Source organism: Cupressus sempervirens, chromosome 8, assembly GCF_028749045.1.
Source record: "Cupressus sempervirens isolate cs-2001-9-10 chromosome 8, ASM2874904v1, whole genome shotgun sequence".
In the NCBI taxonomy this organism is placed as follows: domain Eukaryota; kingdom Viridiplantae; phylum Streptophyta; class Pinopsida; order Cupressales; family Cupressaceae; genus Cupressus; species Cupressus sempervirens.
In genome coordinates, this window is record NC_143125.1 from 584,456,326 (window position 1) to 584,477,541 (window position 21,216).

General features: G+C 37.0%; 1 protein-coding gene across 1 annotated transcript in view; it reads right to left on the reverse strand.

Moving 5' to 3' along the window:
- Window positions 1-428: 428 nt before the first annotated feature.
- LOC149543783 (uncharacterized) overlaps window positions 429-21,216 on the reverse strand; it is a 45,468-nt gene continuing 24,680 nt past the window's right edge. The window contains exon 5 of the mRNA XM_089798468.1: window positions 429-1,085. Within this exon, the coding sequence (XP_089654594.1) occupies window positions 735-1,085 (351 nt within the window). The 3' untranslated portion in view covers window positions 429-734. The remainder of the gene's footprint in view (window positions 1,086-21,216) is intronic.

Genomic DNA, 21,216 nt, shown 5'->3' on the forward strand with positions numbered 1-21,216 from the left:
TAAAGCCTCGTATCTTAAAACTATTTTTCCATTTAAAATTTGAAAAACCACATTAACTAAGGCCCTAAAAAATTAAAAGTGTAATTCAATGTAAAAATTGTTGATATCTTAATTAGCTTTATTTTTTATTACGTTATAAACATTTCATAAAAATCAAACGTATGATATTTTCTAACAAAACTAACAAATAATTCATAGCTACTGTGATATATGCAATGTTTTATGCCAGTTTGTTTCGTCTTTTAACATGAACCACCAAGCTCGTATATTGTTATCTGCTAAATGATAAGGGTTTCATGGTACGGTTCAGTGTGGAGTTTGAGAAGGTGAGAATCATTAATATATCCTTGAGTAAAAAGCGAACTGGTCATCACCTTTTAAGAAGTGAACTGAAATGCAGCAGATCAATACATAAAGGATGTCCCATATGCTTCGTGAACTTTAAAAGTTCTATTAATGTATCTCTGTATCACAATACACATGGATTGTGCATAAACAGAATTGATGTCCCCATTGTAGGCCTGTATGCTATATAATTTCCAGCTTGCAACAATCAAATTAAAACTTGCTAACGAATCAAGTAGGATACAGCCACAGATTATTTGTGAATGCTTAAATTATATTAACAAGGAATACAATTAAAGCAATTATCACAAGATTCAAATGATAAAAGCAACTCATATAATATGTACAATGAACGAAAACAGAAAATCATTACAAGCATCATACAAGCTTCATTTAACACTGTTATTATCGACTGGTTGCTTTTCAAGAAGTTTTCTAAGCCCATCCCAATTGCTTTTTCCCTTCATCACTTTTTCACTGAAGGAAGGCTCACCCATGTCTGTTTTTTCTGATATGTGCTCCCCTTGTTCATCTAAAAGAGGAGCAACTTCATCATAATTTTCATCAAAGGTCATATCCAATGGCGGATCGTAGCTAGAGTATCCATCTGGAACTCTCAGTGAAACAGCCCTCTGAAGAGCAGCCTTATACTGTTGATCATGCTCTATTGCAAGTGACTGTTGTCTCTGCATTTTCTGTTCGGAAGGAACCTCCATCGCCCTTTCCCTCTCTATCATTAACTGTATTAAAAAAAAATAGAGGTGATAAATTCCAGGAATAAATTTAATACATGTCACCTCTGAAAAGAAAGTACCCTTGAAACCAGATTTTGAAAGGAAATAGAGCAAATATATCCTAAATACATAACCAATCGACCTCATACATTCAAATGCAGAAAAAAATGTTATTCAAGACAGCAATAGTGCAATGTCAAATATATATAGTTGATTTCAGTGAACAGTGCCAATTTTATTAATGGAATTTCTGACAGGGTTAAGCCTCCATAATATGTCTAACATCTAATGTCAAAAAATGAGGAAAACCTGAAGACTACTATTTACAGTAAGTATAACTTACTGGAACCTGACATTCAAGCTTAATTCCCTAGACGATATTTACAGATACCTGTGCAGAATTTTAAAGAATCTATAACAGATTATTGAAATACAACAAATATTTGGTGTAAAAAATGCATTCAACTTTCCCTGGTATGAAAACACTTCACTATTGCAGAAGGGAATAGACAACCAGATGCAAAAAAAAAAAAGAATTAAAATAAACATCTTATACTGAGGATGCCAATAGAATAGTAATGATATTTTTTTTTATTTATTAATTTTATTTTATTTTTATAGATAAAAGGGCTTTGATACATCATAAAATACATGGATACATCCTGATAGCCATCTTATAGGTTCCAAGTTACATTTTCCTTGTCCTCCCCTTCTTCTTCTTCTGCCTCCGATTAGAATTTGTATATAATTTACGCACTATATCTTGCACTTATGTTAGGATAAAGCTCTGAAAAGTCACGAAACATGAATACAGAAAGGGCATAGAAATAAAATATAAAGTGAAAAAAATATTTTCTTGAACAAAAATAAAATATACATCAGAAAACCTCTAATAGTGCAAACTAGTCATTCTTTGGTTGAGAAAACATATCTTAAGCAGCATAATTATCAATTTGTTATACCAAAGGGTGCTTTTCCAGTTTGGTTACATAAAAATACAACACTAATAAACCTATGTTATTCTACTAGCATAAAATGGGGGGAAAGAAGCTCTCTGTTGTTCTGAATATCCATAGAGTCCGAACTGGATAATTTCAAAACCTCCTAATTCACCTCAAACTCATATACCCAGGCTCCAACACCATCTTCCACAGCGAACCTGTCGATCCAATCATAATATCTTGGGAAGCGAGATATATGCTATCCGTAAAAGCTAAAAAAGGCTCCTGAACCTTTCTCATGGTGATGAGATGTAAACTATGATTGAAACTCTAAAAATCTAAACCATCCCTAATTAAGATTGAGTCCCTGTATTGAAATATCGACTTCTTATGTCTGACCACCTTCTATCTCTATATTAGCTAATTCATCCACTCTTTGATTGCCCTCTCCATATATATGATTTAATGTGATTTTGCCAAAGGCCTAACATAGTGAGAGGGCTCTAGATCAAATTGAGTCGAGTCTCCAATTAATGAGGGATCCTTTCCTTAAAGCATTTATTATAAATGCAGAATCTCCTTTAATCTCCACTCTTGCAACCAAGAGTTTTACATGATTCTATCCCATCAACTAAAGCCATTAATTCCGCCCAATTATTAGTTTCTATTCCTATATATCTTGCTAACTTTTCTATCTCCTTGCTTTTTGAGTTATGGATACTACAACAAATGTCTTCTTTGCCCGGATTTCCTCTTGAAGCTCCATCAAAATTGAGTTCAAGCCATCCCTCCTTGGGTGGTTTCCATTGGCACATCTCACGTTTGTTGCATAAAGCATATCCGTTATAGTTTTTGGAAATGCTGATACCCATCTCAATTGTGAACATAGCCATTTCCAGCATTGACTCAAATAAGGGCAAAGCAAAAAAAGGTGGTCAATGGATTCTTGGGCCTTGGTAACCCATTTTCTTGAATCTTTTTGAGGCAAGAACCTTCCAGTTTAAAACTAACCAAGTGAAGAATCATGCTTGAAGCCTTAGGCAGACATGCTTTATCCCCACATAATGTTGTAGGGAGGGGCTCCTTTGTGCTCATTTGAAGAGACCTGAGGAATTTATACCCCTCCAAGTTATACTCCCCACTCTTGCTTCCATCCCACATCAATTTGTCCTTGCCAAAATTGAAAGTTACCTTTATGTTTAATAAGGTCCTTTTTAGATCTTCTGCTTTCTTAGTTGGGAGGTTCATGTCCTTAAAATCCTTCCATTTCCAACCTTTTCCTCCATCCTCAAAGGTCACATAATGTATAACTCTTTTTCCCCATCTAGCTTCAAGTGTCAACCTTAACTAGGCCAGTATATCATCCTTTTCTAAAGCATCGTACCCTCCCCAAGAGTCCTTGCCAAAAGAGAGCTTCTTCCCCCTTCCCCAAGTTCTATGTTAGTCTATCTCGGATGGAGGATCTACGATTCCTTATTAAGTTCCAAATTCTTGATCCTCTACACATAGACTTCTCCCTGAATATGCTGATCGGATTAGTATTGCTAAGATATTTTTCTTTATTAGAATCTTTGCCCACTTGAGGTGTGGATTCCTATACATTCTCCATACTAGTTTAGAGTCAAAGCTTTACCTTGGATTTTGATGGCTCTAGTCCCTATACCTCCATCATATTTTGGTCTGCATAACTTGTCTCAAGCTAATAGGGAAATTTTTTCCTTTTCCCCTATTCCCTGCCAAAAGAAAGTGCTAAGGAGTCTATTGATTTCGTCCCTATTTTTTTCCAAGAAATCGATACAAGCTAACTGATAAATAGGTTGTGCTGAAAAGATAAAATTTATCACTGTTGCTCTACCCGCAGAAGCGAACCATTTTTCTTTCCAAGAATCCATTCTCCTTTTGATCTTTTCTATTATTTGATCCCATACTTTTGTTGAACGACCCCCTTCGTCTAAAGGGAGACCCAAGGATTTACAAGGTAAACTTCCTCTTTTGAAATCCAAAATTTGGAAAATTGGTTGCTCCAAATTAGGATGGGTATTAAAGAAGAAGATTTCCGACTTCTCGGGATAAATCTATTGCCCTGATGCGTTGGTATATTGATTTAATATTATTTTAAATGCTTTTAGCTCCTCTAAGGTACTTTGTTCACAAAGCATGGTGTCATCAACAAGTTGTTGGTGGGTTGTTGAATCCAGGTCACTAGTGATTCTTATTCCTTTAATAGTCTTATCATACCTGGCATTGTTTATTGATCTTCCTAACGCCTCTTCCATTACGATGAAAAGAAAAGGGGATATCAGATCCCCTTGTCTAAGTAATCTACTAATTCCAAAAAAGTCTTTGGGTGATCCATTTACAAGTATTGATAACTTAGGTGAGGATATGCATTCAAAGATCAAATTCACCCATTGTTTTGCAAACCCAAATGCTTTGAGGCATTTCCTCAAAAAGCCCCAATCCACTCTATCATATGCCTTTTTAATATCGAGCTTAATTAATAGGCTAGGCTCTTTGTGTTAGATTGTGGTGACTGATCAAGAAAGTGCTATACATACTTCATAAATAGTGGGCAGTAGCCGACATGGTAGCCAACATATTATGGCCGACATATGGCCGACATGTTATAACCCTAAAGCGGTTTAATACTTGTATAAAAGGGCTTAGGGTTGGGTATTTTTCATAATGTTGTGATACGAAATTGGTTCTTGCGGCGGTATTGAGCTGTAAGGGATTACGGATTGTAATCAGGTTGTAATCACTGGATTGTAATAAGATTGGACTTGCTGTTTGGTGGACGTAGCCCAGGGATTGGGTGAACCACGTTAAATCTTGGTGCCTTGTGTTCATTTCTGTGTGTTCTATTATTTTATGTTATTGGTTATATTTGCATGTAGTTTTTATTTCTGTACGTGGTTTATCCTAACAAGTGGTATCAGAGCAAGGTTGTCTTTCAGTTATCCTCTGCAAGAAAGTCTCACGGTTAAGTGGGAGTCTCATAGTTGAGTGGGAGCGATGGCAGATGAGGGTAAGGTGAGGGTTGACAGGTTTAATGGGCAGAACTTCCAGTTATGGAAGATGCAAATGGAAGACTATTTATATCAGAAGGATTTATGGAAGCCGTTGGAAGGAAAAGTCAAGAATCAGGGAACTATGTCAGAGGCTGAATGGGATCTTTTGGACAGAAAGGCACTCGGAAGCATTCGGTTATGCTTGGCACCATCGGTGGCATTTAATATTAAAAAAGCAAAGACGACAGAAGATTTGATGAAAACCCTAGCAACACTGTATGAAAAGCCCTCCGCTTCAAATAAGGTATTTCTCATGAAGCGTTTATTTAATATGAAAATGGCAGAAGGTGGATCTGTTGCAGATCATTTAAATGAGTTTAATACTATTACTAGTCAATTATCTTCTGTGGGTATCAATTTTGATGAAGAAATTAGGGCTCTCTTGATTTTGTGTTCTTTGCCTGAAAGCTGGAATGGCTTGGTAATGGCGGTGAGTAATTTTGTCCCTGGATCTAGTACCCTAAAATATGATGATGTGATCGGTGTTATTTTAAGTGAGAAAACTCGTAAAAAATCCTCAAGTGGATCTACATCAGGAAGTGCTTTAAATGCACAAAGCAGGGGCAGAACGACTGAAAGAGGAAGTAACTCTGGAAATCGTGGGAAATCAAGAGGAAAGTCAAAGGGGAGGAGGTCTCAATCGAGAGGACCAAATGATTGCTGGTACTGTGGGAAACCAGGGCACAAAAAGAAAGATTGCTGGAATCGAAAGAAAAATGAAGGAGATAAATCAGATGGAGACAAGGAGGCAAATGTGGTAAGTAACAAATCCGAAGAGGATGCTTTGCTTCTGTCTTTAGAGAGTGTTGATGATTCATGGGTTTTAGATTCTGGTGCTTCATTTCATGCTACACCTCATAGAGGTTATTTCATTGATTATGTCCAAGGGGATTTTGGGCTTGTTTATTTGGGGGATAATGAACCCTGTCAGATTGTTGGAAAGGGAAAAATTAAGATTAAGTTGCAGAATGGGAATCATTGGCTACTACATGAGGTAAGACATGTTCCAAAACTAAGTAGAAATTTAATTTCAGCAGGGCAACTCGGTGATGAGGGTTGTGTAGTTACTTTTAATGATAAAAATTGGAAGGTTTCAAAAGGTTCCCTTGTAGTAGCAAAAGGTGTGAAAGTAGGCACCTTATATCTTTGTACAGGTCATATTGTTCCTTCTACTTTGATTGTTTCAGAGAAAAATGAATATTCAGGAACAATTACTGCAGTTGAGCAGGGAGAACAAATAGCTGTTGTAGATTCTGATACAACACTGTGGCACAATAGACTTGGGCACATGAGTGAGAAAGGTATGAAAGTACTTCATTCAAGGAAAGTTTTACCAGATCTAAAATGTGTGAATATGGATTTCTGTGAAAGTTGAGTGTATGGAAAACAAAAGAGAGTGAGTTTTGTAAAGATAGGGAAGGAAAACAAAAAGGAGAAATTAGAGCTTGTGCATACAGATGTATGGGGACCAGCCCAGGTATCTTCCCTTGGTGGCTCTCATTATTATGTTACATTTATTGATGACGCAACTAGAAAAGTATGGGTTTATTTCCTTAGACAGAAATCTGATGTATTTCAAACTTTTAAGAAATGGAAATGCTTGGTTGAAAATGAGACTGGTAAGAAATTAAAATGTCTCAGATCTGATAATGGTGGTGAGTATTGCAGTCATGAATTTGAAGATTATTGCTCCACTAATGGTATTCGTAGACAAAAAACTGTTCCAAGGACTCCACAGGAAAATGGAGTGGCTGAACGCATGAACAGGACTATAATGGAGCGCGCAAGGAGCATGAGGTTGCATGTTGGGTTGCCCTTACACATGTGGGCGGAGGCTGTCAATACTGCAGTATATTTGATTAATAGAGATCCCTCTACTCCTTTGGGCTGTGGTATTCCAGAGGAAGCATGGACTGGTAAGAAGGTGAGTTATTCTTTTCTCAAGACCTTCGGTTGTGAAGCTTTTGCTCATATAGACTCTGAAAATAGAACCAAGCTAGAAGCTAAATCAAAGAAATGTGTCTTTGTTAGATATGGCATTAATGAATTTGGTTATAGGCTTTGGGATTTTGAAAATCTTAAAATTATTAGAAGTCGGGATGTCATATTCAATGAGAAAGTGTTGTACAAAGATTTGTTGCAGCAACATGAGAAGAAAGAAGATGATTATGTAGTGCTGAATGATACTCCAAAAGCTGATGTTCCAGCCATTCCTCATGATGTGCAACAACTGCAACAACAAATACCACACACACCAATGAATGTTAGACGGTCAAGAAGGCAAATTAGACCTCCTCAAAGGTTTTCTCCCTCTTTGTATTCTATTTTACTTACTGATGCTGGTGAACCTGAAAGTTATGATGAAGCTGTGCAGGTGGATACTAAGATTCAGTGGGAGTCTGCAATGAAAGATGAAATGGACTCTTTGCTGAAAAATAAGACATAGGATTTGTGCAAGTTGCCTGCAAGTAAAAAAGCTTTACAGAATAAATGGGTTTACAGGTTGAAAGAAGAGGAAGGAGGTAAGAAAAGATTTAAGGCCAGGTTAGTTGTAAAAGGATTTGCACAGAAAAAGGGAATTGATTTTGATGAGATATTTTCTCCTGTTGTTAAAATGACTTCTATTCGTACTGTTTTAAGTCTCGTGGCTACTGAAGATTTGCATTTAGAGCAGATAGATGTTAAAACAGCCTTTCTTCATGGTGATTTGGATGAAGAAATATATATGGCTCAGCCACAGGGTTTTGAGGTCAAAGGTAAGGAGAACTTAGTGTGCAAATTGAAGAAAAGTTTATATGGCTTGAAGCAAGCACCTCGGCAATGGTATCTGAAATTTGACAGTTTTATGCATGAGCATGGATATAATAGGTGTCATTCAGATTACTGTGTTTATTTTAAGAGGTTGGATGATGATAGCTACATTATTTTATGTTTATATGTTGATGATATGCTTGTAGCTGGGTCTAACATGGATCATATTAAGGGGCTGAAATGCCAATTAGCACATGCATTTGCTATGAAGGATTTGGGGGCAGCAAAACAAATCCTTGGTATGAAGATTTGCAGAGATAGGAAGAACAGAACATTGACGCTATCTCAAGCTGATTATGTTGAGAAGGTGTTGCAACGTTTCTTTATGGAGAATGCTAAAGCTGTCAGCACACCTTTACCTGGTCATTTGAAATTGACTAAGGAGATGTGTCCCAAGACACAGGAAGAGGAGGATAAGATGTCCAAGGTACCCTATGCTTCAGCTGTAGGAAGTTTGATGTATGCTATGGTATGCACTAGGCCAGATATTGCACATGCAGTGGGAGTCGTTAGCAGGTATATGAGTCATCCAGGATTTGAGCATTGGAATGCTGTCAAGTGGATTCTCAGATATTTGAGAGGAACATCCTATAAGTGTTTACACTTTGGGGGCTCTACTACTGATTTACAGGGCTATGTTGACTCAGATTTGGCTGGAGATATTGATACCAGGCGGAGTACTACAGGTTATGTCTTTACTATTGGTGGGGCAGCCGTGAGCTGGGTTTCTAGGTTACAGAAGATTAATGCTCTCTCCACTACAGAGGCAGAGTATGTTGCTGCTATGGAGGCAGCCAAAGAGATGATATGGCTTCAGTTCTTCTTGGAAGAATTGGGACATCCTCAGAAGGATAATTATTTGGTCACAGATAGTCAGAGTGCCATTCATCTTGCTAAGAATTCAGCTCTGCATTCTAAGACCAAACACATACAGTTGCGGTACCATTTCATTCGGTCAGTTTTGGAGGATGGACAGTTAAAGCTGGAGAAGATACATACCAATGACAATCCAGCAAATATGTTGACAAAGGTTGTAACAAGGGAGAAGCTGAACTCCTCTTCAGCTTCGGTTGGTCTTTTAGACTAAACATGAATAAAAGAACAGTAGAGTCCAAGATGGTTTGATCCAGTGGGAGCCCCATGTGGTAGTGGTATTGCTACAGGATCAGTCTCCAAGTGGGAGATTGTTGTTTAGTGTGGAGCCTGATCAGTCCCCAAGTGGGAGATTGTTAGATTGTGGTGACTGATCAGGAAAGTACTGTACATACTTCATAAATAGTGGGGTTCGGGGCCGAAAAAAATTTTTTGGGCAGTAGCCGACATGGTAGCCGACATATTATGGCCGACATGTTATAACCCTAAAGCGGTTTAATACTTGTATAAAAGGGCTTAGGGTTGGGTATTTTTCATAATGTTGTGACACGAAATTGGTTCTTGTAGCGATATTGAGCTGTAAGGGATTACGGATTGTAATCAGGTTGTAATCACTGGATTGTAATAAGATTGGACTTGCTGTTTGGTGGACGTAGCCCAGGGATTGGGTGAACCACGTTAAATATTGGTGCCTTGTGTTCATTTCTGTGTGTTCTATTATTTTCTGTTATTGGTTATATTTGCATGTAGTTTTTATTTCTGTCCGTGGTTTATCCTAACACTTTGTTGTTTTGAACAATATGTAGGACCTCTTGGTCAATAATTACTCCATCGAAGATAGATCTGTCCTTAACAAACCCTATATGTTCCTCACTAATCAAGTTTGGGAGAAGTTTCTGAACTCATATTGCCATAGTCTTAGTAAATACTTTATAGAGAGTATTGCAAAGGGCTTTGGGATGATAATCATTAAAGGTTTTTGATTTCTTTTTTTTTGAAATAAGGGTGATAAAGGTATTATTCACCTCCCTAGGGAGTCTTCCCAAATTCTGTACTCCTTTTGAAGCCTTTGTTACCTCTGTCACTATGAAGTCCCAACATTTTTGGAAGAAATATGTTGCAAACCCATCTAATCCTAGAGATATATTTGGATTCATTTGCTTGAGGACCGCATTAACTTCCTCAAAGGTAAATTTTCCCAAAAATGTTTTATTTTGTTCGAGGGATAAAGTTGTGGGGTGTTCTTAATGATGCTTTCTTGTGGCCCTAAATTCTGGTTATCATTATCATTGAAGATTTCTTCAAAGTACTTTATTGCCTCTTTCGCAATGTCATTTGGGTCCTCCAATTTTTCCCCATCCTTGTTTTGAGTAGAAGTGACTCTATTAGCTATTCTACACTGTTTTGTACTATTGTGAAACAATTTTGTGTTTTTATCCCCTGCATCTAGCCATGTTTCTCTTGATTTTTGTCTCCAAAATAGTTTTTCTTTAGTTAAAATGTTTTCATAATCCTTCATTAGGCACATCTCTCTTTCATATAAGGCTAAATCCATCCCTTTCCCTATAACCTCCTTGTTTAGATTCTCCAATTTATCTTCCAATTCTTCCTTGTTTTCAAAGATATTCCTCAAGTGTTCAGAATTCCATACCTTAAGCCTTTGCTTGATGATTTTTAGTTTGTTAACCACTTGGTAAAGTTTAGACCTAGATAACACAATTATGTTCCACCATTTTTCTATCATCTTTAGAAATCCCTCATCCTTAAACCACATTTGTTCTAGTTTGAAAAGATAATTGTTTGGCTTTTTATCCTTTATGATGTGTAATTCAACTAGGTAGTGATCCGAACTTGAGATGGGTTTCACTTCTAATTCCTGAGTAAAGGGTAATTCTATCATATCCCCATTTAAAAGAAATCTATCCAGTTGATAGATTTATTTGCAATAAAGCTAAATCCTTTTCTCCTATTATTCCAAGCATAGCTATCTCTAGAAGTGACAATATCTATTAGTTTATCTCTATTTATCCATTCGTTAAAACCTCCTACTACTTTAGGGAGTTTCTGAGTTCCACACCATTTTTCAGATGCCTTAGTTATAGTGTTGAAATCCCCTCCTATGATTGAAATCTCTCCTTTATAAACAATTAATTTTTCTTCAATCTCTTTCCAAACCCTAAATTTCTCCATATTTTGAATAGGACCATACACATTAGAAATCCTAAAGCTCAACTTCATTTGAGAGCTTCTTAAGCCACAACTCTAATTTCCATGATCTTCTAAAGATGTTATAGTCAGAAACCTCGAGCCCCATATGAAAGCTAAACCTCTTGAAGCTCCCCTAGAGGGAGATCCCCATATCTCCCTAAATCCCGGCTTCTTTTATAAACCCTTTAGTTCATTCCTATCTAGCTTCATTTTTTGTAATAAAATGAGTATTACTTTTGTTTTTGACATGCAATGTTGTAAGACCCACTACTTGTTAGGGGCAATTAAACCTCTAATATTCCAAGTTAAGAAATTCATGGCAACTTGGAAAGGATCTTCCCCTTACCTATATTTAGAATATTGGTTAATTTGAATTGACCATGAGCACATCCATCCCATATTCTTGGTTCTTGTGGGGATTTTCTTCCCCTCTTCTTATTTATTTTTGTACAATTAGGGGCATTTTTACTTGGCCGAGTCATGGCAATCCCCAACTGTTCTTGATCATTATGTTCTAATTCTTCTTTCTATTATCAGATGTTCTGCTACTTCTGCCTTTTCCAATGGGTCTTCATCTTTCAAATATTCAATTAGCAATTCCTTCTTTCTCAAAAGCTCCTACTCGTCACAAATTTCATCAATAAATTCATTCATCAAGTCATTAACTACAAATTTACATAAATTCTCAAATATGATCCTAACCTCTTCCTCCACTCTAGCTTGGCTATCGAGTTCCTCATTGGAAGGGCTTAATGGACATAATGTATCCTCTAGGATATCTATGTCATCATCCATGTGATCCCCTCGTCCGTAATCCTTTTCCTCTCTCCTTTGACTTGTTTCACTCTAAAACCTCCTTCTTACCCATTAAGAATTATTGTTGTCTTTCTAAGGCTTGTCCCTTTTTGAGTCTCTTCCTCCTGCCTCTGTGATTTCTAGCCCCACGTTTTTGCTAAGATCTTTCTTGGAGCTTTCCTCACCCCTTGATTTGTCCACAACTATCTCTAACACCAACAGGGCTGAAAAGGGGGCATTCTTGATGAATCTTGAAGCCTTCCCTCCCTGATATGTAGAGATAGCAATTCTCACTATAACCGAGGGCAGTGAGAGCACTTCTTCTATTATGTCCCCCTCTTCCAAATGATCTCCTATAGGGGATTCCACAAAGTCAAAGCCTCCCTTTTCCTTATTAAGGGTAATCTACGTGTCTAGAGGAAGATAAGGAAAAGAGGAATTTTGATCTGTGATCGAAGAAGCTGATGCAGGGTCCTCTATTAAAGATCCTTCCGCAAATCTCGATTCTATTATGAGTGACCATCCCTTAATGCAAATCTTTAAAGGCTTAGGTACTATTGTTGGCATCTATACTGACTATCATAATTCGACTAGAGAACCTCAAATCAAATTCTACAAAACCTACATATTTCCCTAACTTATTACCTATCAATTTAAGAGTCTTTTTTTTAGTAGTTCGATCAGGAGATTAGGCAGTCTAACAGTGCGATCTATTATGAAGGATCTTGGGTTGTTTGGGTTAAAGAAAGGTTGCCAGTCAAGGACTCTAAAAGATTTGCCTTTGAAAATAAAGGCGTTTTTAAATAAAAATTCTTTTTCAAACTGGAGCTACAACAATCAATATAAAGAAAATAATTTTTCAAGATAGTTAATTCTAATTTCTTCCCATAAGATTCTTTCAACCATCTCACAATAGATTCTACCTTTGCACCTGTTCCCATCCATCTGGCATAGAGTTTGTACTTATGACATTGTCGGTGGGAATATTCCACTTTGTAACCTCGTAGATCTAGAGTTGGCAATCGCTACTGGATTAGGGACAATTGCTTCCTATTGGCTTGTTGGGGTTTCCCTCCTAGTTGGTTCAGTTATAGGATCAGATTTGAATTAGGGAAAGGGCAATCTCAGATCCAAATCTCTCAGAGGAATTAAAGGATTGGAATCCTTAAGATCTCTGGACTAAGTCAATCATGGTCTTCTTGTAGAGGGGGATTTTGACCTATGTTAGTTCTTAGGATAAGGGTGGGAAGGAATTCGAGTTTTAGGAGGATTAAATGTTGCTTCTTGTCGTCTCAATCGTTTGGATTTTACAGTAATCCAACCTTCATCCCAAGATTCATTCTTCATTAGTTTAGAAAGATTCTAAGAAACCATGTGTGGAATTGATTTGCAATCAAGGGGGAGGGCATGTTTTGTGCGCCAAAAGATAAAACATCGTTTGTCAAATTTTGCCCTAGCCACCTGATTTGCATAGATTGAACAAAACGTAGAGTTTGCATGATTCATTTTCACCAAGGAATTATTGCTTTTGTAATTTCAACTAATTTTTATCCAAAGTATATATGCACCTATTTTGTTAGTCAGTAACTATAAATTCACCACTAATAATTTTGTAGATAAAAATTTAAAATAATTATTAATTACATCTAGAAAATAAATATTTGTTTTCAAGAAAAATATTTTAAAAAAAGGGCAGTGTTGTGATTTATGTCACATGTTTGTTGGAGCTTGAAAGCAACTGGAGCGAGGCTTCAAAGTTTCCTTATCTCTGTGTATTCTTTGTATTTCTTTCGTTTATCCTTTATCTATTTTACGTATGTTGGGTTTTGTTATTATGTCCCAACACTGCATATTATCCGCTCCTATGTCCACGTGGATGTGATTTAGTGTCTGCCAATTTAGGTCTTCTTTTAAAATTAGTCCAAGAGAAGAATTAGTTGTAGTAAATAAAGGAATTCACTGCTTTGAAAACTGCAGATCCAATGATTCCTTATTCCTTAAAATATAGCTCTCAATTTCGAAGGAGTATTCAATTCACTCTATATGCAAATCAAGGTGGTATCTCTCTTATACTCCCATCACAAAGAATTGTCTCTCCAATAGAAGTTATTTTAAAGTATTATGACTAATTCTCAACCACCCCAATGTAAGAAAGTAAGGCGGAATAGGTATCATAAAAAGGAGGATTGCATAAATTCCTAGCAAAGCATAACCCCCTAGAAAATATTCTTGGCTCTCAATTCTTGAAGAATCGATTTGGAGATCTTTCCATTGTCGCCCAAATCCTAGTCCACCGAATTTTTGAAGCAGATGCTCGTCCACAAAGAAAATAATAGATAGGAGTTACTTTATTTGACCAGTCTGAAGAGCACACAATTATACTGAGAGGGGGGGTGAATAAGTACAATAACAATTTTGCCAATTTAAAACTTTTGTCCAAACAATAACTTCAAATGCTGAAATAAATAATTATGCACATAAACACAATGACACAAATTTACATGGAAACCCAATGCAGAAGAAAACCACGACAATAAATGCTTTTATATAAACTTTGTTCTTTCACAATGTATTATAGGCTTCGACCTACTAGAGGCTCCAACCTCTACGTTTATGAGCATTGACTCACTGGAAGCTCCAACTGCCACGCTTGGCAAGCTCCGACCTATTGAAAGCACCAACCCACACTGTTCTCTTCATGAGCACCAGCCCACTACACAAAAACTTCTTTTCCACCTTGACAATATCGCTTACTCAACTGATGATGGTTACTTGTATTTTATGAATTCTTCTTCAATCTGATATTTATGTCTCTATTGATCTTTAACTTCAACACACACCCTTCTTATTTTTCTTTGAAAATCTGAATATGTTTGAAAATGCTGAAATAAATAATTATGCACATAAACACAATGACACAAATTTACATGGAAACCCAATGCAGAAGTAAACCACGACAATAAATGCTTTTATATAAACTTTGTTCGTTTACAATGTATTGTAGGCTTCGACCTACTAGAGGCTCCAACCTCTACGTTTATGAGTACCGACTCACTGGAAGCTCCAACTCTCACACTTGGCAGGCTCCAACCTACTGGAAGCACCAACCCCCACTGCTCTCTTCGCAAGCACCAGCCCACTACACAAAAAACTTCTTTTCCACCTTGACAAAATTGCTTACTCAATCAATGATGGATACTTGTATTTTAAGAATTCTTCTTCAATATGATATTTATGTCTCCATTGATCTTTAACTTCAACACACACCCTTCTTATTTTTCTTTGAAAATTTGAATATGTTCTTTTAATATTCTCTTTAAAAGAGCAAAAAATCTCCCTTACTGAATTTATCTTCAATTACTTAAACATACACTTACAGTATATTTGTCAGATTTGATAAATCTGAAAATAAACATATATATACTATTACTTCCTTATTGCTCTCCTCTTTATTCTCTCATCTTTTAATATTATAAAATAATCTTCTTTTCTATTTTACTTGCATCGGATTTTTTCATTTCAATACACAAACTTCTTTCTTACATATTCTTTTTATTTCGCTTGCTTGTCGAACTACTAACTTCTCTTTTCTAATTTCACTTCTTATATCTTTATCTCTAAAGACCGTGTCTCTGAAACGGAAAAGACACACCCTTGTAATAATTAAGAGACACACCCTTGTAATAATTAAGTTAATTTTAATCGCACCTTTTTCAGACATAATTCATTGTTATGTTTTAAGAAAACATTAACAACATACCTTTTCATTTTCAACACATACACCATATGATTTTATTGCTGCGCGATATTTTTGGCTTCCTGTATATCATCGCAGCCTTTGTTTTCTTTTGGATAAGTCATTTTTATATTTGTCGTCAATCCTCGAAGTAGCTTTTACCGTCTTTGACTTCATGCTGCAGTTCAATATTGCTGTGTCTCTAGCGCTGTATACAAATATCGTCGCTTCCTTAATTTGCAATGTAAGTCAGTTTCTCATGAATTAAGGGCCATCCGCTGGAACTATATTAGTGGGTGAAATCTCTACTCATAATAGTGTGGGGTACTCGGCAATGGAGGCAGCTTATTGATATTGATGAGATCCATCCTTTCAACGAACAATAAGCTATTCCTAGTTTTAGTTCCCACTTCCCCACCTTATAGCCAATCCAACCCACCTTTCATTCTATACCCAGCCCCCGGTGGTAGGCATAGAACTAAAATAAAGGGCCTTTATTCTTGAGAAATATATCAGTTCATAACTTACTTTATTTGCGATATGAATATCCCATGCATGGCAGTATTCCACCAAGTGTGTCCAATCCAATATCCCGATGGTGGGTCCGCCATAATCCCGATGGTGTGCTTGCCTGCCTGCCCTTAGTTATAGGTGGGGATTGGACCTTGGCGATATTCCCCATCCCACTGCTCATCACTGGTCCACTAGCATGAAACAACTTAAAACTATTCAATGCGGGGGAGATAATTTGATGCTAGCAGAAAAGGCTAATAGGGAGCCCATGGGGCCCCCTTAAGCTACTTCCGTAAAAAAAGCAGCTTCCCCACGACCCCCTTGGTTTGCCGTATTTCCACCTACTGCCTCAGTCCCTGAGTATAGGTGTCGGTACCCCCTGGCTCCAGCATTGGCCTTTTCTCTAGCACTTTCCCAGCCCTAAAGGGCTTATCAATATGCTGTCTGTAGGCCAATGTTCTATACCGACTATAGCTATGCTTTTTAGAACCAGTTAGACTAGATAGCTATAACCACTATAGCCTAGAGCCATGGGTTCACCGTATACCAACATAGGTCTGAGTATAGCAGGGATTGCTCCACTGAAAACCGATATCTGGACGGAGAGACCGGCATAGAACTATCCCGGTGACCAAGCTGCGCTAGTCTCGGGAGTCGCGTTCTCTCTATGCCTATTGCTAGATAAGTTTATAACTTATCTATAAGTAACATGCAAACAAAGAAAGAAAAGGTAGGAACCCAACGTACGTCCAAAGGCAGGGGACTAAGAGAAAAAAAGGTAGGAAGACCCGACATACGTCCAAAGGGAGGGTGTTGTGTTTTGTTTTTGCGAGGAACCCAACGAACAGGGGAGGGAATGGAGAAAAACAAGGTAGGAAGACCCAACGCTTAGCCAGCTTCCCTAAAGGCTTAACGGTTAGGGACTCTCCCAAGAGAGGCCCGAACCTTAAGACGAGGGGAAGGCAAGTTCATTGGTATTTGACTCGCCTAGCCTACCTCTGAGCAGTGATGGGACTCGTAGCTCAAAAAGCGAAGAGGGCCCAGCGCGAACTACAGAGGAAGGATAGGCTAGTCAAAATCAATGAACGATAAAAGCAGGACCCAACGTACGTCCAAAGGCAGGAACACCCAACGAACTCCACCAATATATGGCATATGGTTTAATAAAATCAACGGCACTTGCATCGACGTCTTTCCAGCTGTGACCTATCCTTGCCTCTTACGACTTGTGAATGTTTTAGAACTTCTTTTATGGACTTCATTGTTCTTTATATGATGCCTTTCATTTATATCTGTGCTGACTGGCTTCCACCTAGACCTCACGTGTCTTTCTTAAATCGACCACCTATTAAGACTGTCGTGACTGGACTCTGACTAATGTCATCGGGCCTTTGCCAGTTTTTATAGATTCATCACTCTAATATCCTTTAATGTAAGCGAGATTCCCACAGTTTATACACTATTCACGGGTGCTCGAGATTAATTCATGTATTTGATACATTAGTCTCAAAAGCTGTAAATGAGCAACTCCAATGTCTTCTGCAATTATTTACTTGCCATATTCTTTGCCTCTCTGTCAGATAAATCCTTTTAGACACTGTTCAACGTAGATTCCTCTTTTGACATCTGACGTGGAGTTATGTATTTCTGAATATAAACTTTGGAGTATATAGGATCAGTTTTACTTCACACCTTGACGGAAATGATTCTATACTGACTTGGATTGCTTGCGTTTGTGGAGGGTATCATCGTGTTTAAACTTTGAGTTTTATAACTGTTTAAATGTTCAAACTGCTGCCTCTGATTTAACCTCACTGCATATAATTAGCTTGTGTTGTTGTCTTGTTTCCATGCCAATGTTGTATGTATGTCCCAATATATTACTTGTATCCATCATTTGCTTTGTGTTTACGTAATTCTATATAATCCTGAATGTTGGAACCATTCGACGTTGTTTTCTACTGAACTCTTTTAATCCCATTGCTGACTTGTTACTCATGTTTTACGTGTTATCAGATGATGAATTTGATCTTCTTCAATATTTTCATATTTCCAAATCAAACTGTTTGATTTCGATTTTGCATGTAACATACTATCCCATTATATTTTCTTTGAAACACATTTCCATTCTGCCATGTCTTATCAAATCTGGTGTGAACGTGAGACTGATTTTACATATCGGGATGTTCCTTTGTTTAAAGTTCGCAATGAAAATACACTTGTCTGCATCCATATATACATCTGAATGTTGCAGTAAACATTGACGTGGTTGATTTGCTTGCTGTAAACGCTGCTGCACAATGCTTTGGATTCTCATATCCCTATGTACTCACCCACAATGATTACTGTTCACAATAGGCACTGTATGTATTTGCTCACTAGGGTGTATCCTTAAATAATTGAAGAATAATATTTAGTTATCTTAGTCAGTGTACTTTCTGCTGCCATTATGCTTTCTTAAATGAGTTGTTTATATTAAAACGTTTCTTGTCCATCTTTGAAACCCTTTGACATCAATGACAGTAATTCCATCACAGTCGATTATTTCTAGTCTTCATTTCTATTTCCCTCTATCCTCTGGCTCTTATCTATTACTGAATTCAATATTCGGATCCAATCTCTAATGAACTGCTATGTTCAATAGGAACATTTAACTATAATGATCGCTGTCTAAAACCTTCAATTGTCTTTCCTGATTTTCTTTACTTGGCTATTAATGTAAATCTTTCTTCTTGAAATATTTCCAGATGGTCTCTGTCCTTCAATCACTAACAGTTATTAATCCTGTGCATTTGCTGAAGTATTTAGTGTCCGCATAAAAGTTTGTGTCTAATAGAATAGTAATGATATTGATACTGCTGAAGTATCCTATTTTTTATAAATAAATAAAACAGGTACTTGGAGACACTATATACATTGGCAAAATATTCAGAATGTGATTAAGGTAAACCATGGGATGATTCAGCCAGCCAAGCACTCCAAACAATCAAACTAAGATGTTCCAGCCTTGCTGCCCTGCAAATGCTAAGGAATTCCATGGTGACACCAAATGGCCTGCAGTTCTCACTCCAGGACTCTGGATGGAAAGAAGAAATCTTAGCTATGAATAAAGTATTGCCTTAAGTCTATTAGTAAAAGTTTACATGAACAAAATTCATGTATTGTTTCTATAAGAGAGATACTAGCAGTTGAAACAAGAATAGAGAAATTTAAAATCTTTCACAAGCCTGAACAATTTACAGTTATAACATGAGAAATGCCAGTTCTACCAAATGAGTTGCTAGAAAGTTTAATAGATTGCTTCTGATAACTGTACTTGTGCTACTGATTGGGGCAATAAAACAGTAATCCTTTGCACTCAGAATTGATCAAAATTGCCAATCACAAAATTTCTTAATTCATTTTTGGGATCTATTCTTCATGTTTACAATTTCATTTAAAAAGACATGCATGGAGATTTGGCTCCCTTGAACACGTCTCCATCAACAATCAGATGGACATGTCTTAGCATTCAGATCTCTCTCGCTTTGCATCTGCTTGCCTTTGCATTGAGCCCCAGGATCTATAGCCAATCAGTCCTTAAGGGGAGTACCACGAGAGTTGCCCCATACAGAGATCCTTAAGTTGCTCAAAGGTACAAGGCGGCCCTTCGAAAACTCTTTTCCGAGCACCCACGACCTGCAGTGAGGTCTAAATTTATGAGTTTCACGAGCACCGATGATTGTGGCCTTGAAGCTCTTGAAGACAAGAACGATGCTGATGCTCATAAACGGTGATACATCCATGGACAAATGTACCAGCACTTGCAGATTGCCATCAAAATTTTATCACAGATAAGTTCTTTAATGTTAAGATTCTAATTTCTAATTTCTTGTTGATAAATATTCAAAACTCTTCACTCTATAATTTCAAATTTGTAGATCTTGATAAGTTTCTAGTTCATCGCCATCTGAGAGGAATTGGAGCACATACTCCTCCAACCACTCAATAAAACGCAACCGACTAAACTCCAAGAAGGAAAATAATTTGGTCATTGTGCATTCAAACTAGAGGCTCACAACTCACAAATAGAATACCTACAAAAAAGGGGAGGCAAAACATTGGGATTTCAAACCAGTCTGCGGAGTTGGAAGCCCACTTTGATGCACTTGCAATTGATGATGGTGATCATGAGATACATAGTGATGTTGAAGTTGATCATGAGACTGCTGGATGCTAGTGGCACTAATTGTGCTTCTAATTAGCAATTGCCTAATGACATTGGGATGTCGAACCAGAGTCTGCGAAGTTGGAAGCCCACTTTGATGCACTTGCAATTGATAATGGTGATCATGAGATACGTAGTGATGTTGAAGTTGATCCTAAGACTACTGGATGCTAGTGGCACTAATTGTGCTTCTAATCAGCAATTGCCTAATGATGATTAATTCTTCGATGATTTTTTATGATATTTGATCACATACGACTGATTAGTAATGTTAACATTACTGTTTTGAACTGAAACGTTGATATTGTGGTGTATTTTGACATTTTGTCATGCCATTCGAGCTAAATTCTTAAAATATACGCTTGTGTATTTTCCTAAATTGCTTTAATATTAGCATAGTGGTGTACGAACTTATTTGCTGGGGCATATTTTTACATATATAAAAAAATTATTTTAAAAAAACAAAAAAAATTGTACAGACAAACCAGACAAACCGAAAATGAATCCTAACCCAGCCCAAAAAAAAATTGAGCCAATTTCAAACCTGAATGTCAAACCTGTATCATAACTTAGTATATTATTATAAAACAATCTCAGTAACACATTTAACATTGGAGGTTCAATCCACAATCCACAATCCACAAAATAACTGAAGCATGTACACCTACAAGTCCCAGTTCAAGTCCTGTGGTCCATGGTATTCCACAAATCCCCAGGCAATTAAGCAAAATTTCGAAGTCATAAAGGTCTTTCGATTCCAACCAACAGAAGCATACTTCTTTGGGCTATTTCTTGAAATTGCGCCTTGACCTAAGCATTCTAATAGGTCAAGTGTTTGAGCCATGAACTTGCCAACTGAAAGTGGAGACTTAAAGATTCAAAACAAATAATACCAAATAAAAGAAATTTTTTAAGCATAGATATTAGAAATACCGATGAATTCAGAATATTTAGAAGTGAATGTAGTTGTCTGGAGTAAAGA